This window comes from Artibeus jamaicensis, unplaced genomic scaffold (genome assembly GCF_021234435.1).
Source record: "Artibeus jamaicensis isolate MK-2021 breed Jamaican fruit bat unplaced genomic scaffold, CSHL_Jam_final scaffold_847, whole genome shotgun sequence".
In the NCBI taxonomy this organism is placed as follows: domain Eukaryota; kingdom Metazoa; phylum Chordata; class Mammalia; order Chiroptera; family Phyllostomidae; genus Artibeus; species Artibeus jamaicensis.
This window is the reverse complement of record NW_026522057.1, coordinates 20,435,127-20,450,797: the sequence shown is the minus strand read 5'-3', so window position 1 is coordinate 20,450,797 and position 15,671 is coordinate 20,435,127. Positions and strand designations below refer to the sequence as shown.

General features: G+C 59.1%; 1 protein-coding gene across 3 annotated transcripts in view; it reads right to left on the bottom strand.

Moving 5' to 3' along the window:
* Positions 1-377: 377 nt before the first annotated feature.
* CAPZB (capping actin protein of muscle Z-line subunit beta) overlaps positions 378-15,671 on the bottom strand; it is a 124,565-nt gene continuing 109,271 nt past the window's right edge. For 2 of the 3 annotated variants that reach the window (XM_053660230.1, XM_053660232.1), the window contains exons 7-10: positions 6,140-6,205; positions 5,431-5,507; positions 3,946-4,058; positions 773-862 (exon numbers count right to left, since the gene is read on the bottom strand). In XM_053660230.1, the coding sequence (XP_053516205.1) occupies positions 3,956-4,058; positions 5,431-5,507; positions 6,140-6,205 (246 nt within the window). In that variant the 3' untranslated portion in view covers positions 773-862; positions 3,946-3,955. Of the gene's footprint in view, positions 863-3,945; positions 4,059-5,430; positions 5,508-6,139; positions 6,206-15,671 lie in introns of all 3 variants that reach the window. The other variant, XM_053660231.1, reaches the window with a different exon arrangement.

Sequence of the window (15,671 nt, the reverse complement as noted above, 5' to 3'; positions counted from 1 at the left end):
ACCTGGAGATGGAGGTGGGTGAGAAAGACTACAAGGCCAGTGCTAACTGTGTCCCAGGTTCTTTTTATTTATTTTTTTGTTTTTTTCTTTTTTTTTTAAGTATGGAAGCTCAAGTATAAGATGTAGATTTTTTTTAAGCTTTACAAAAAAACAAAATAAAACAAAAAACTCCTTTTGCATTCCATAAAAATTGACAGAAAAGCACCAGGCCAGAAGAGCAGAACGGTCAGCAGGCCCCGCCCCCGCCCCCCACGGCATGGCCTCCGCGGGGCAGGGGCCGGGCTGTGCGGGACAGCGCCGAGGGCCACCTCTCCTGTCTCCCAGAGCTGCCCCTGCCCCCCACCCCAACCCCAAGCAACTCCCAAACACACGTGGAATCAGATTTCCAGTTTTTCTTCTATCTTTCACACACCACAGTTATTTCATAAAATTTTTTTGTTTTACATTTTTTACACCAATGTAACAAAAAGGCAGGAGGAAGGGGAGGCAGACAGTGTATCTGATGCCTATAAACAGGGGCGGGGCAAACAGAACGCACACGGTCTCTATGAAACATCGAGTCTGAGAGCAGAACGTGGTGGGAAGCAGGCCTTGGAGACGGAGGAGGGTGTTAGCGGCTTTATTCTCAGGGTGTGATGCGCTGTGCAGGTCGGTGACGCAGGTTGTGGTGTGACCTGTCGGGGAGGGAAGGGACGGGGCAGGGAGCAGAAAATGAGTTTTCTAAGAAAGGAACCTATCGAGTGCATGGCGGGTCCGGCAGCGTGAAGCACAGGTTTAACACTGCTGCTTCCTCTTCAACGCCTCCACCAGGTCGTTCTTAAGAGCTTCTTGTTTGGATTTGTCTGCAAAAGTCTGCACAGACCTGCAGGGAGGAAAAGAACTGTCGTGAGCAGGCTTCTCGGGAGAGGTGTGGTGGCGAGGGGCCAGGTCACCGCGCTGGGGCTGGGGCCCAGCTGCCACACTCGGCCACCAGAGTGTGACCTCCTGGGGCGGGGGCTGGCAGCAGCGTCCTCAGTGCTCCCCCGTGCGAGCAGTGCTGGAGGGGGCGGGAGGAGCAGTGCAGTGGGCACCGCAGCAGGGGGCACAGCCCACCCAGAGAAACGCTCGGCTCTGCCCCAGGCGGGGGTGACCCGGCCACAGCCCCAGAATCCCAGCCCACTCCTCTGAGCACAGGTCCCAGGACAGCTTCAGCCCAGCTACCGGCTCAGGGCAGGGGCTGATAGGCAGACCCGGGCCGTGAGGACCCCGCAACAGAGCCTCCCCCCCCACGTGGCCCTGCCCAGCACAGGGTGCCCAGGGCACAACACGAAGGACAGGTGCTTTTAGGCTTTTGCCATGAGGCTCGTTAGCTTGGCCGAGAAACTCCCTCAGCCTGGGTTCCAAGAGCCAGCACGGAACGGTGGTAAGTGGCCCTGGACCCCAGCTCTCAAGTCCTGGATCTGAGGGGGGTTAATGTCAGCACAGTTACGCCCAGCGCTCAGGCCACTCGGCAGGGCTAACGAGTAACCTCTGCAGAGGCCGCACAACTTACACAGTGCTTTCCACACTCAGCTCTCATGCAACGCTCACAAGCATCCGGGGGGGGGGGGGTCTCGATATTACTGTTCCCAATGTATAGACAAGGAAGCTGGGCCAGTGGCCCGATCGATCACTTCATCAAATTTATCCAACACGTTGCTTAACCAAGAACTTACTAACAGTTTCATTTAGAAACTTCAACAGTTTTGAAGCAGACAGGGTAGAAGCTGTGTCTCAGGAATGCTGTGGACGGCGTGTTCCATGGGAACCTCAAGTTTTATGTCCACTGACCATAGAGAAGAATGGGAAGGAGGGAATCAAAAAAAATCCCAAGGGCTGCCCTGGCTGCTGTAGCTCAGTGGACTGAGTGCCGGCCTGTGAACCAAAGGGCCGCTGGTTCAATTCCCAGTTGGGGCAAATGCCTGGGTGTGGGCCAGGTCCCCACAATAAGCAACCACACATTGATGTTTTTCTCTCCTCTTTCTCCCTCCCTTCCTCTAACAATAAACACTAAATTTTTTGGAACTGTAAGATGCACTGGACCATAAGACATACCTAGGTTTTAGAGGAGGAAAATAGAAAAAAATTTTTAAAGCAAAAAATGTGGTAAAATATTTAATATAAATAACATAAGCCGCCCCCCCCCTCCCAGCGAGCCAGGTAAGCTACATTCAGACTATAAGATTCACCCCCCCCTTCCTACCAAATTTGGGGGCAAAAGGTGTGTCTTATAGTCCAAAAATATAGTAAATAAAATCTTTAAAAACAAACACCCAAGTGCTAAACGAGGGTGAAGTGAGACGGAGCAGGACTCAGGAGAGACAGCAGCCGCCCCAGGTGGACGCTGGGTACGGGACCCTGGAACCACCAGCACAGCAGCCTCCACGTGGCAAGAAAGGGGACGGGCGAGATGCTGAAAGAACCTGCGTACTGCTGGACAGGCGCCCACGAGCCACCGCCGTCTGGGGCTGGCCACTCGCCCTGGACTGCCCCGGCCCGTGCCGACAAAGGAGGGTCGGGCTGCAGGCTCGGCTGGACCCCCACGGGCTGTTCACAGGACCGGCGGGAGGGTGCGGCAGCCGAACCCCCAGCCTGCAGCGTGGCCAGCTCTCCTGGGACGGAGGAGCTGAGCAGGCCAGGCCCCCACCACTCTCAAAGGAGAAAGTTCTCGAGTTAGAACCAGCGTTAGAATCAGGTAAGAGACAGGTCAGGCTTGGGTGGCTGCAGGTACGAGGAGCAGGGCACTCATTCGGGGGACAGAGCTTGGGAAGGTCACTGCTGAGCACCTCGACGACGCCTGGCGGGAGCACCAGCTCAGTGTGGGCAGGAGGGCCCGCCCCGCCGGGACAGGCTGGGTGCCAGGCTGCCCGGGCCTTCCGTGCTGGGAAGCCTGCAGGGGGCGGTCAAAGACCCGAGCACTCCACTACGGGGCACCTGAAGAAGGGGCTCTCCCAATGCTGCCGGACCACCACGGCCCCAGCACGAGGCTGGGGGCTGACGGCTGCCTTGGTCCTGGAGCTGGTGTGTACATGGCCCGGACCGACGTGCTCACGTCCCTCGGACACGGACACAGGGGAGCGGCTCCGCCTGGTCACATAAGGGCCCTCACTGTGCCCCACCCCATAAATCCCACCGAGCCTCTTCTGGACCCTCAGTGTCTGGCCCCAGCCCGGGGGCTGAGCCCCTGCGGCCTTTCCAGCTGGGTTTCAAAGCCCAGTGAAAACCAGCCCCCCCTCCTCTCCAGGGCATCCCCATCTGTAACAAGCTCAAGCCTGGCTGCCATCACCAATGAGCAAGGCTGCTTTCCTCCCACCCTCGCAGGGCGTCAAGCACAGCCGCAGTGCACTGCATTAAGGGGGGGCACCAGGCCAGCCGGGGGGGGGGGCTGCAGCCCCGACTGTGCTCCTTGGACTCAGAGTAACACATCCCTTTCAAATCAGCTAGCCCGGACAGCCGTGTCCCTCTGCAAGGGGCTCATTTGGCTTCCAGGACCCTTGGTGGGAAAACTGGGGAGCGCCTGGCTGCCCACAGAGCAGATTCGGGGAGGCCGTCTCGAAGCGTCTGGGTGAGCAGGAGGCAGGAGGACATGGACCGGGCGCCGTGGCCATCGCAGCAGTGCACGTGGGAGGCGCCGGCTCCGAGCAGGGCTGGATCTCTGGATCTCAGAGCCTGAGCCGGAGCCCGAGCCACCCCTCCACCACCCCAACCCCTACCCATACAGCAACACAAACACACCGCACACGTAACACGGATCCGAGTTCCATGGGGGCTGAGTCTACACGTTAATGTCGCTGCTCGCAGCCGTGAGTGAACAAGGGGTTAGTGGTGGTTTAAGTGGCCACGTGGCAGCAGCCGACCCGGCGGGGGCTCGGCAGGTTGGTGAGTCCTGTTTAGTGGGGAGGGTGTGCGCCCTCGCACGCAGAGTACCTGGATCGGCCTAATTATCAGGCTGGATGTGGATCTGCCGCTGGGTCAACACCTGGGAAAGCTCCCTCTGCAACTGCTGAAACTTGGGGTTGTCAGGGATTACGTCAACAGATCTACAGAGAGTACGTACGCACAGGTGAGTGCGGCGGGAGGGGGGCGACACGGAGACAGGAGCAGGCGGGCCAGACAGCTGAGAGGAGGCACGGGGGACACACGGGGCAGAAGGAAGGGGTGTCTTCAAGGCCCCGCTGCTCTGGGCCAGCGGGGTCATGCTCCTCCGGGCGCGCCCCCACCAACCCGCAGGCGCTCTGCCCCAGTCGGCCGGCCGTCACCGCTGCCCGGGTTACCTGGTGTGGATGGGGCAGTGGCCCTCAGGCTCCACAGCCAAAGGAAAGCAGTGCTGCCGGAGGCGGCGGGGAGGCAGGGAGGCAAGAGACCCGCTACAGACCAGACCATGGTCCCCAGAGACAGGGTGGGACACAGGGGAAGATGAGGGTCCAGAGGGGAATCCCCGCTACTTCACAACTGAGTATCAGCAGGAGACGCCAAATCTGTCTCCTGGACAAAGTCACAAGCCAAGGCCGCCACCAGAGCTGCTTCCCACCTGCCCCTCTGGCCCCAAAGGAGAGACTGGCACCTGCAGCAGGGACCTCAGGCTGGAAGCAGGGAGGAGCGGGAGCCCTTGCACTCACAGGGCCGCAGGTGCTGGGCCGCAGGCTGCAGACTCTGCCTCATCCGGTCCCTTCAGCAGCCCCGCCCCCCTGACTGGACGGGGCCCCAACAGGAGCGGCTCGTCCCAGGTCACGCAGCTCAGGGCGACAGGGTAGGTGTGAGCTCCCGGCCTCATGACTCCAAGGCCTCTCCTGCCCTGAGCAGGGCCATGGCCGCTTGCTCTGCCACCACGGACCGCAGAGAGCCCGCCAGCTCGCTCGGCAGACACTGGACACTGCAGAACCCAGGGCCCAGGACGGGCCGCTCAGAACCCTGGCCACAGCCAGCAGAGCCCTGGCAGAGGACGTCAGAGGGGCAGGGCCCTCTCCAGGAAGGAGCGGGTGAAGCGGCTGTTTGTGTGAGAGACGCCCTGCAGCCCAAAGGCCAGCCAACCAGAGGCGGCCGGGCCACCCACGGTCTGCACTCTCTCGCGTGTCCGAAGGCCTGGTCTGGAGGCCCTCAGACCTCAGAGACAAAGGGCTGGGCAGGTTCTTTAGATGAGACTGAACCCTGGGGACTGGCCCCAGGGGCAAAGGCATCGAAGGTGGTTAAGGGGACGTCCCCCATTCGACCAAAGTGGAGGCAGGAGCCAGCGTCCCAGAGTGCAAGCGGCTTCACCGAAGTCTGCACGGCAGTCCCGTCAGGCGGGGACTGTAGCCCCAGCTGACAAACGAGGTGGACTGCGGGGAAGGCCCTACAGCTGGTAAGCAGTAGACCGAGGATTCAACTCCGTATCGTTTTGATTTCCAAAGCTTGTACTGTGGGGTACATTACCTCAGTCCATTGACGATGTCCTTTGTTTTCCCAAAGTAGATCTCATTCAGTGTACTTCTGATTTTGTTTTCCATGTCCTGGGGATGGAGAGGTAGGGGTCACGCGTGATAGCAAACAGCAAGGAGTCCTGAGGTCCACACTCTCCGCCAGCTCATCCCTGCAGTTCCCGCAGTGACCACAGGGGGGCGGCACACAACTGCATGAGAGCAGGGTGCCTGAGCCCCCAAGGGCTGGCTTTCAGGTCCACAAGCACAAAGCGGGCTGGGGCCCGAGCACTGGTGGGCACTGGCTGGTCCTGGGAGCTGGCCAACACCACATCACCACCCCCAGCCCTCCACCCATTTTGAGAACAGCCCTGGGAAACCAGAGAGCAGCCCCCCTTCATCGGAGCGGCATGGAGACGGGAAAGTGGGGGAGACAGGGCTTCGGGTTTCCGGAGCAGAGCCTTCTGGGAGCATGTGCTTGGGGATGATGGAGGGGACGTCCCAGAGCTGTGCCCTGCTTGCACCCAGATCAGAAGGCTCGGAAAACCACGAGCCAGGACAAAACAACATGAGAGCTGCACCCCTGGCTGCTAGGGAACTGGAAGAAAGAAGCAAGGGAGGTGGGCAGCACACCGGGACACAGGCTCTGGGGCACAGCGTCAACGCAGCAGAACTACCCATGGCCGGGGGGTGACCCAGTGCCCGGGGCGGGGGGAGGCTCTCACCTCTACCAGGCGCCCGATGTTGGCTATGTGCGGCGAGCTGTCACTCACGGTTTCGTCTTTCTCCATCTGCAACACACAAAGACATCCCTCTGAGTTAGAGCTGGGCCCTCCCTGCGAACGGTGGCCACGTTGGCCAACGGCAAAGAGCCTGTCACTGCCGCTGGCAGCTCCAGAGCCAGCTGCAGGTGGTGCAAGGCCACCTGCCCAGTGGGGGGGGGGGGCAAGCACAACAGGACCCCAGTTTCAGGTCACGAAGAGCCCAGCCAGAAGCCCAGGGTCCCCCAATCCCAGGGACGGTCCCGTGCTGCCCTGGGTAGAACAGACACCCATCGAGCCCATGGCGGGTGGGCAAAGGTAACACCTCATCAGGCACTGGGTCCAAGGAGACCGCTCAGCCCACCTTCATCCCACTGCTCGCAGGCAGGCGCAGGCTTTCTGTGCCCAGACTTGTAACGGCAGGACCAGCTACGGAGAAAGGGACCAGCAGCCCTGGGCGACACAGCAGAGTCCTGGGCTCGTAGGCCAGGTGGCCTGCCCAATGCCCGGGGGCAGTCAGGGCAGAGATTGGGTCCAGCCCGCTCTCACTTCAGAGCCTGCGTTCTTCCTGTCCCGTGAGGCTGCGTGATGTGGGGGACTGCAGCAAGGGAACCTCGACCCAGATTCCGAGGGTGTATCCTGGGGACACCATGGAGGCGGGTGTGGGGGAGGTGGGACCCCACAATTCGAGTCTCAGGCAGGGTCCGTTCCAGCCCAGCCATCAAACTGGGAGTGGAACGGGCAGGAGGCAGGCAGGGAGGGAAGAAGCGAGGGTCCTGCTGTGAGCTCGCACCGTGAACTGTGGGCTTTCTCCTGCTCTCTTCCCACGGTCCAGGCTCACTTCCCTCCCAGGCTACACACTCCTTAAGGAGAAATTTACTGGTTTCGAGCCTCACATGTCAAGCTCACTGTTACTCAACTGACAATAAGAAGACGTAGCTACCACCACCCCTGTAGCTGAAATAAAAGGCGGAAGCTGAAATGGGTCGGCAGGAAGCAGAAGGAAACACAAGGACAGCACCAGGAAGGCTAGAGCTCAGAACGAGTTCAGACCGGCAAAAAAGCAAAGAAAGAGGCGGGGCGGCTAACCATCCTCGGAACCAGAAGCAGCGGGCAGATGTGTGTGCGTGCGTGGTGTGTGTGGAGTGGCGTGTGTGCCCAGACGGCGGAGGCCTCTGCTGCTTCTCATCCGTGTTGCCTTTTCTTCAGGGTCAAAGCCGATTTGGGGACACAGCTGCCAGAGCACTTCACAGGGGCTGGAACACTGGAGAGGGCAGAGGCCAAGCCCACTTTCGTAACCGAAGGAAGATGGCTAGTTCGACACTGACCCAGACACATTTTGATGGGACCCCTGAAAACCACCTGTTGGCACACTTTAGAGCAGACACTCCAGGAGCCAGCACGGGCTCGCTGCGAACAAGCTCCGTCCCAGAGCCTCCGATTTCCCACTCTGAGGGGGATGCTGGGCTGGAAAACCGCAGCGCTCTGCCAGGTCCCATTGACAGGCTGCAGCAGTGGCCAGGTGCTGGGCTATACAATGACCACTCAGATGAGTCCCTGCTCCCAGGGTGGCCTCTGTGGCATCCTGCAAGACTCTCCACCTGGCCCAGGCCAACCGGTGTGTCTGGGATTTGAAGAAAGGCACGCTGAGAGAGCCCGTCGACATCTTGCCAATGGCATCAGGGGTGGCAATGATCGGGTTACTCCAGAACCCAGAAACAGGGACCGCTCCCACACAGCAGCAGCTGCCACGCATGGGGGGGCTTCCCCGGTGGCAGCCACCTTATTCCACCCAGTTCTCAGGAAAACCTGTTCTAAACCCAAGGATATTGAGGCTCAAAGACACCAAGATACGCCCAGATCCAACAGCGTCCGACTCCAAGGACCTCGCTCTCTCTGCCTCAGTGTGCCGCTCACATGTACCTGGGCAAATTCGGACCAGACGCTTGGTTAATCTCACAGACTACAAAATGAGGGGTATGCCCCGTGAAAAGACTCATGATTTTAGGCCCTGGCTGGTGTAGCTCAGTGGATTGAGCACAGGCCTGCAAACCAGAGGATCGCAGTTCAATTCCCAGTCAGGGCACATGTCTGGGTTGCAGGCCAGTTCCCAGCAGGGGATGTATGAAAGGTAACCATACACTGATGTTTCTCTTCCTCTCTCCTTCCCCTTTGAAAAAAGATAGATAAATAAATAATTTTTTAAAAAAAGGCTCGTAAAAGGCTCGTGGTTTTAAGCCTATTTCAAGCTTGACGAGACTCTGCTGCGGCTGCTCCGACAGCCTCCTGTGCCTATAGGTGCGTCAAGGACTGTTCTGGTGCCCAGGTCAGAAGCTGCAGCCGTGAGGCTCCCAACTCGCTCAGGAAGCCACGGTCCCTTCTGCTCTGTCCTGGCCCGGTGACTTCTGCAGGGCTGCATTCTGGAGCCCACCTGCTTAAAAGGTCTGAACACCCCGACCCTGAGAAATGAGAAAGAACCGGGCACACTTCACGATGGGTGGGGACTCAGGAGATGCTAGGGGTCGGCGGGGTGCAGCTCCAACCCACGTCACCGCCGAGGGCCACAAGGACAGTCACGCACAGGATGACGGAGCCGCCCGTGACAGGTACCTGTCCCCACAGCAGTGCGGCCCAGCTCATGGGAAGCACCAGAGGAAAGCAGGGCGCCACCTGCCACACACACTACAGGAAGGGCAGAGGGACGGTCTAGAACCTGTGCCCCCACAAGGCTCTTCTGCAGCTATGAGCCTCCCCTGTGCCGGACAGCGAGGTCTGGCTCCGGCGACGCCGCCTCGGTGAGGGGTGGTCAGGTGGACTACAGGGCGGAAATGCCAGGCCGGCCGCCCCTCTGCCCCAGCACTGGGCCCTGGGCTGCCCAGGTGCTTCTGGAGAATGTGAGTGTTCAGAGACGCCAAGGGTCCCCACAAGACAGAAGTGAGAATGCTCATAAACTTCAAAGTGGCAGCTTCAGGTCTAACAGACACCCCAGCCTGGGCAGAGCCTCGTGTTTGCCGGAACATTCTCTGTCCTTAGCAAAATGCTGTGCCAAGACAACTGGTGTGTATACATGCTGAGCGGGACAGGAGCACGCTCGGAGGAGGAAGAATGGAGCCCTGTCTACCCACTTTTAAAATGGATTTTTGGACGCTGACGTCCTGGGCCCGTGTGTCTCCTCCCTCGCAGAGAACTGGTTCCCAACCAGACTGAGGGCTGCTCAGGGAGCGGCTCTTCTGGGCAAGGAGGAGCCTGGGGGTGGCGATCCAAATGAACCCCGTCCTACTGCAAATCAGTGTCTCGCCCCCTCCCCAGCTCCAGGCAAAGGGCCCGGTCCTGGCAACCCCGGGAAACGATGGCGCTGGGAGTTCCCTGAGAGCCCCGTTTCACACCAGCGCCAAGGGTGCAGTGAGACCAGGGCTGCCGGCAAAGGGCTCTGGGCCATCGGGTAAGTCACTCACACGACCAACCCAACCTCTTGGAGAGGAAAGGCTGAAGCCACGGGACACTCAAAGGTGAAACACGTGGGGGAGGGGGGGTGAGGTGAAGTGCCGGGGAAAGGCCCACAGGAACTGTGGGTGGAAGGAAGGTGGGCTGGCGGGTGGGGCAGAGGCCTTGGCACGCAGACAGGCTTCCACAGCCCCGCCGACTCCCCGACACCTGGTCGGGGTCAGCGTTCTGGCAACGCTGACCCACCAAAAATAGAGCTGTTTTTGTAATGCTTGTATTATTACATCCTCATGAATGTGGCTGCCAGAAGAAAACATTTCTATGTGCTGTGGCCACACAGATGTTCAACAAGGTGATTCCCCCCGAGTCTGAAGTCAGGTGCCACCCTGGGGGTGGGAAAGACAGGGCAAGTATCTGGACATCAGGGTTTTGCGGGGGCGGGGGGCCTCTGGCACCTCCCACCCACGTGCAGCACTCTTCGGGAGTGCAACCTGCAGGGCAGGGCCCTGAAGGCAGCCAGCCCCGCTCCAAGGCTCCTCGCCTGGAGGCCCCAGGGTGAAGGCCTGTCCCAGCCCCCATCTCCCTGCCTCCGCCGGGCGCTAAACGAGCTAGTACATACACAAGGCCCAGAATGGTGCCTGGCAGAAGGGTGGTCTCATTCCCAGGACTTTCTGGTCCTGACTCTTGGACAGAAGCCAGATGTGCCTTCCTGGTCACGGAGCTGTGCCCGGGTAGGAGCCGGGCCGCAGGCCCAGACTGGACACTCCATCAAGCCCAAGGACAGAGGTCAGACAGCCTCTCAAGGAAGGTTCAGTCTGCCTAGTTTCGGGCAGTTTTCACTGAGCCTAAAACTGTGTGGAGGCTAAAAGAGGAAAAGTCTCTGAACTGCGGCAGCAGCAGGAGTAGCTGTTACTTATTAGCCACGAGCCACATGTGACAACGGTTCTGTTTCTGTTCTTTACCAATCTTCCCAAACGGGCGGTACTGGCTCCACGGGGAAAGTGCCGGATTTCGGAGAAGGGGCGGGGCCTGTCCAGGTCACACGGCTGGATCTGCCCCAAGGTCTGGATGACTCTGAAAACTTTTCTGCCATGCGACTGTTCTGCTTGTTTAACTGTGTTCTTGACCAGAAAAACCAAAGACAGGCCACAACCCAGGACTCGGAAATTCCAAGCAGCGTCGATCTTTGTCTCATCACCTTCCCCGTCCCCCACCGCCCAGGGATCTCCGGTCCCTTCCTCTCCTGTCGACCGTCACTCTGGGACCACTGCAGGGAGGCAGTCTCAGGCCAGCTTTCCTTCTCGACCAGGGGCCAGGTCGCTCCGTCCCAGGCCGTCCAACCCTGGAAGCCATGCTGCTGCAGCATCCACACCCTGAACCCGTCTCCCTCCCAGAACACGAGAGCTCGGCCGCGACTGAGGCCAGGCCACCCACCCACCCCCCTGCCGTGAGGAAGCACCCCCCCAGCCCCCACCCCGTCCCCTCACCTCCACCTCCAGCCTCCCCCTAGTAAAACACAGTGCCTTGCCAAAGTGCCAAGTGCGAGTCAGAGAGGATTTCCCTGTGTGACGTGGGGGCAGGTGCCTTTCCTGGGGCTTCACTGCGTGAAGACACTTCCTGGCGCCTACTGCTGAGCGGGGAGAGCTCAGCCTGTGAACGACCTGACCTCCCCACTCAGCAAAACATTCCACCTTCCTTTCTAAATACTTAGAATCTGAAAAAAATATCAAACGAACATCTGCAGGGCCTGTCTCCGATCGGAAACCTTGCATCTCAGAGATTTATGGTCTTGCTCCTTTCCCACGTCTCCAGCTGTCAAAGTGACCCCTTCCTGCACCTCCCTTCCCCACAGGTTGGTACTTGGCGTGCAAGAAGACTTCCCAGCGGGCCGGGGGCGGTCTGCCAGAGGGCACCTTCCGCCCTCCTGGCCTGGAAGGATGGTACCACCTGGCTGTGACGAGCTTCCCCAAGGCCTGCCGCTCACCCTTCCTGCCACAGCTGCGGGGCTTTGCCGGAACGCCATCCGCTTTGCTTTCCAGCTGACATCCCTGAGAGACATCTTTTGCTGGAGCCGGGGAAAGGAAAGGCCAAAGTGGAGGAGATGGGTAAGGACGCCGAGGGAGCGTGGCCTGGGGCGCACGTGGTCTGAGCCGGCTGCAGTGCGGCACGACCAGGCACGAAATGTGGCTCCAGTAATCGTCCCCGTTACACTTACCATTTAAAGAAAGTCGGTGAGAGCAGCTTTCCAGGACATTCACTTGCCCTCCCATAAACCATCTAAACTGAGGAAAGAGGGGCTGGGGGCAAGGCCAGGATGGCCTGGGCAAGCGTGGGACCCTGGAGAAGCCCTCATCAAACCTAGCCACAGCCCCTGTCAAGATGGGGTAGGTGAAGAGGAAAGCCGGGGAGCTCCGGGGGCCGGGGCACCCGTGCTGCTCCTCGGCGGCCCCTCCGCCTCGGGGGCGGCGCCTCTCCTGCCTCAACAAGGTGAGCGAGTGTGGCTGTGAGGAGGCCTGGTGTCCAGAGGAAGAGCCGATCCCGGAAACGCCGGCTCCGTGGGGGAACCCGTGTGAGGACTGCCCTCACTCCAAAACGTCTCCTGACCTGCCCCTCCTCTCTGTTCCTCCTGCCTTGGCCTCCCGAGTGACACAGCCTCCCCACTAGCCGGCGGCAGCGCCCTCTGAAGACGCAGATCTGAGCAGACCCCTCCGCCACCTCTGCTGGTGACCGGGCGCATCTGGTCAACTTCCTTCCCACAGGAGAACCCGAGGGAGGGCGGAGCCCTCCGTGGGACGCCACAGCTCTGGCCCCACCTCGGTGCCTGTTTCCAGGGCCACGGGGCCACGACAGCTGCCCGCGCTGTGTGGAGGGGCTGCCAACAGAATGCCCATTGGCTCCCACAAGGTAGTGGACTGTCCACACTGAGCTGACTGCTCAGTGCACTTCTGTGTGAACGTTTATTCTGCAACCTACTGAATGCCAAGTACAGTGGACAGATCAAGAACAAAAAGCACAGCCCTGACTGGTATAGCTCAGGGGACTGAACGTAGGCCCAAGAACCAAAGGGTCACTGGTTCACTTCCCAGTCAAGGCACATGCCTGGGTTGTGGGCTTGGTCCCTGGTAGAGGGCCCATGAAAGGCAATCATGCATTGATGTTTCTCTCCCTCTCTTCCTCCTTCCCTTCCATCTCCCTAAAAATAAATAAAATCCTTAAAAAAAAGAGTGAAAAATATAGGCCTTTATCTTCCTAGGCAGAGAAATCTGGGTTCAAATCCTGCCTGCTAACCGTGGGGAAATGCTTAACACTCTGAACCTCAGTTGCCTCACCTGTTAAATGGGCATGATAACTCTATCTTGCCCACAGTCTTACCAAAAGAGACGGCCTGCACAACCATGCATGTTCACGCTTTACCACTGACTTGCCCAACTTCCCTGGAACCCCTTCACCGCCTACCCCAGGCAGCCACTGCCATTGCTCCTGGGCTCAAACGGGCACTGGGCACAGCCCGCAGCCGCTCTTCCCGTTTGCCCCGGAGCTGCACGTCGTTAACTCAGACGCGTCCCCGCACTGCCTCCTGGCCCCTCCTTGTGCCGTTACTTACACTGGAAACCTGCCCTGGCTTTAATGCACCTCAGATGAGTTATGTGACCGGCCATTGGGATGGTGACAGAAGCATGAGTTTCCTCAGTGAAGCCCAAGAGCACAGGCGAGCCAAACAAGGCCCATGGCCCCGGCCCGGTGCGCTGAGGACAGCCACCCATCAGGCCTTGTTTGGCTTGGCAGGAGGCACTGCTCTCGGCAAGCCGGAACCAGACCCTGGCCATGGGCTGACAGCTCTGATTTAAACTATTAGGAAGCCTGCAGATTAAATATTTGTCCAGGTCGCCGTAAACCGGGTGGAATTCTAAACAGTTTGGAACAGTAAGTGATGCAGGAAACGGTCTCCGGATACCAATGTAGGATTTTCCACCATTACCAGGTGGCAGGGTGTGGGGCGGGCAGGCTGTGGTAGAGCTGGCTGCCTGGGGGTTCGACGCCACTTCCCGGGCCAGGGTTCCTGGAAGACCAGGGCCCATTTCCATGCACAACGATGGGCTCTGCCCCAGGGAGCACTGGCTCTGCCTCTGGGATGGCTCGAGAACAGCCCTGCCCACAGGCCAGGGGCTTCGGGCCCCTGTGGCGCAGCAGAGGCTCCAGGAAGCGCCCCAGGGGGAGGCTGGCAACACGTTTGCCTGCAGTGCAGCTTTCAGGTGCATGGAGACTCTCTTGTGAGCAAAACACAAGTTCACCTGAGTTACTACATGCACGCTTCCTGGCACATACATTATCAGTGGCTGTTGCAAGCAGAACAACTGCCTGAGATAAACCTCGGATGTTAAAGGGAACCCTCATAAAGGTAGTAATGGCCAGAATGGGGACTGGGAACAGGAGCCAAGTGCCACTTGTCCGGCCCCCTGCGCCCTTTACACAAGGCAGCCAGCACACCGGTGCGAGGCCTTCCTCCTGCCTGGATGCTTAACGTAGCATCCGAAGCAGAAGCTAAGATGAGTCCACTCCAGGGGAGGCCGCGCTTTCCAGTCCAGCCGCCCGGTCCAACTCAGATGCACCTTCTCCAGCAGGGAAGCAACCACGAACGGAGGGGCACAACCTTCCATCCCGCCCACTTTCCAGGGGGCGGAGAGGGGCTAACGGTGGGATCAATCACCAACGGCTCGAGAGTGAGCCAGTGGTGTCTGTGTACCAGAGCCTCCACAGAACCCGCAGACATGGGGTTCGGAGAGCTTCCAGGCTGGGGAGCCAGACTCCTCCATGTGCCACCACTCGGGGCCCCGACTCCACAAGGAGAGAGGCTCCTCTTCTGCTTGGACCCCCCCACTCTTCGTCTCTTCATTTGGCTATTAATTTGTATCCTTTAACACCCTCTGTCGTAAACCAGTAAACGGGTTTCCCGGGTTCTGTGAGCCTCTCCAGCAAATTAATGGAACCCAAGGAAGGCACTGGGACACTTCTGGTTCGTGGCTGGTCGGTGAGAACACAGATGACAATCTGCACTTGTAACTGGTGTGTGTGCGCGTGCGCGTGTGTGTGTGCGTGTGTCGGGGTGCAGTCCTCCAGAACTGAGCCCTTACCCTGTGGGACCTGATGCCATCCCCACGGAGTGTCCAAATTAAGCTGAACTGCAGAACACCCTGCTGGTGTCTTGAGAAGCGCCCGGTGGGAGTGTGGGGACCACACCCCTCCCCACAGTGGACACAGGTACAGAAGCCAAAAGAGTAGCACTTGTCAAAATTTAATGTGTGCACAAATTGCCCGGAGAATGTTGTTAAACTCAGATCCCAATTTGGTTAAGTTTGGGCAGGGCCCAAGGCCTCTGCATTTCTGACACACCCTGGGCGATGCTGGTGCTGGCCCCGGGCAAGGCAGTGGAGGGCAGGGTGCAGATGTCCTAGAGGTGTAGCAAGGGGACTCTCAGAGACCTGGCCTGCCCAAGACCCGCTGACAGGGTGGCTCATGACCTCAGAGATGGGGACGGAGCAAGCAAAGCACCGTGTCTCGCAGCACAGAAGGAGCCTGAGGTCCCAGAACACGGGGAGCGTGAAGAGAAAGCCACGGCCAAGCCCGCAGTCACCTGGTCCCACTGAGGCAGGAAGCTGGCTGGGAGTCGGCAGGCCATGACCAACCAGAGCTCAAAGGGCACTTAGTTGAAAATAAGTAATAACAGTGGATTTTCATCTGACTAAATAAGCGCAACCTACAGAAAAGGACCCTAACAAAAACGCTTGCCAGACCGACACCTCCCTCAGGAGGTCTCGGGGAGCTACGCCGGAGGGCTCCGAGCCTGGCCCAGAGCCGATTAATGTAAGGCACAGAGTCATCGTGGCTCATGTGCAAGTGACAAAGCCAGACGCAGCAGCTAACACCTGGTTCACTGACACCAAGCTTCAATATAACCAATACGAGCAGAGTGGCTAAAACGGCAACATGTGAGGATAAATAGAAAACCTCATTTGAAAAAACACTGGCTGCATAACAACAGATTGGGAAATCC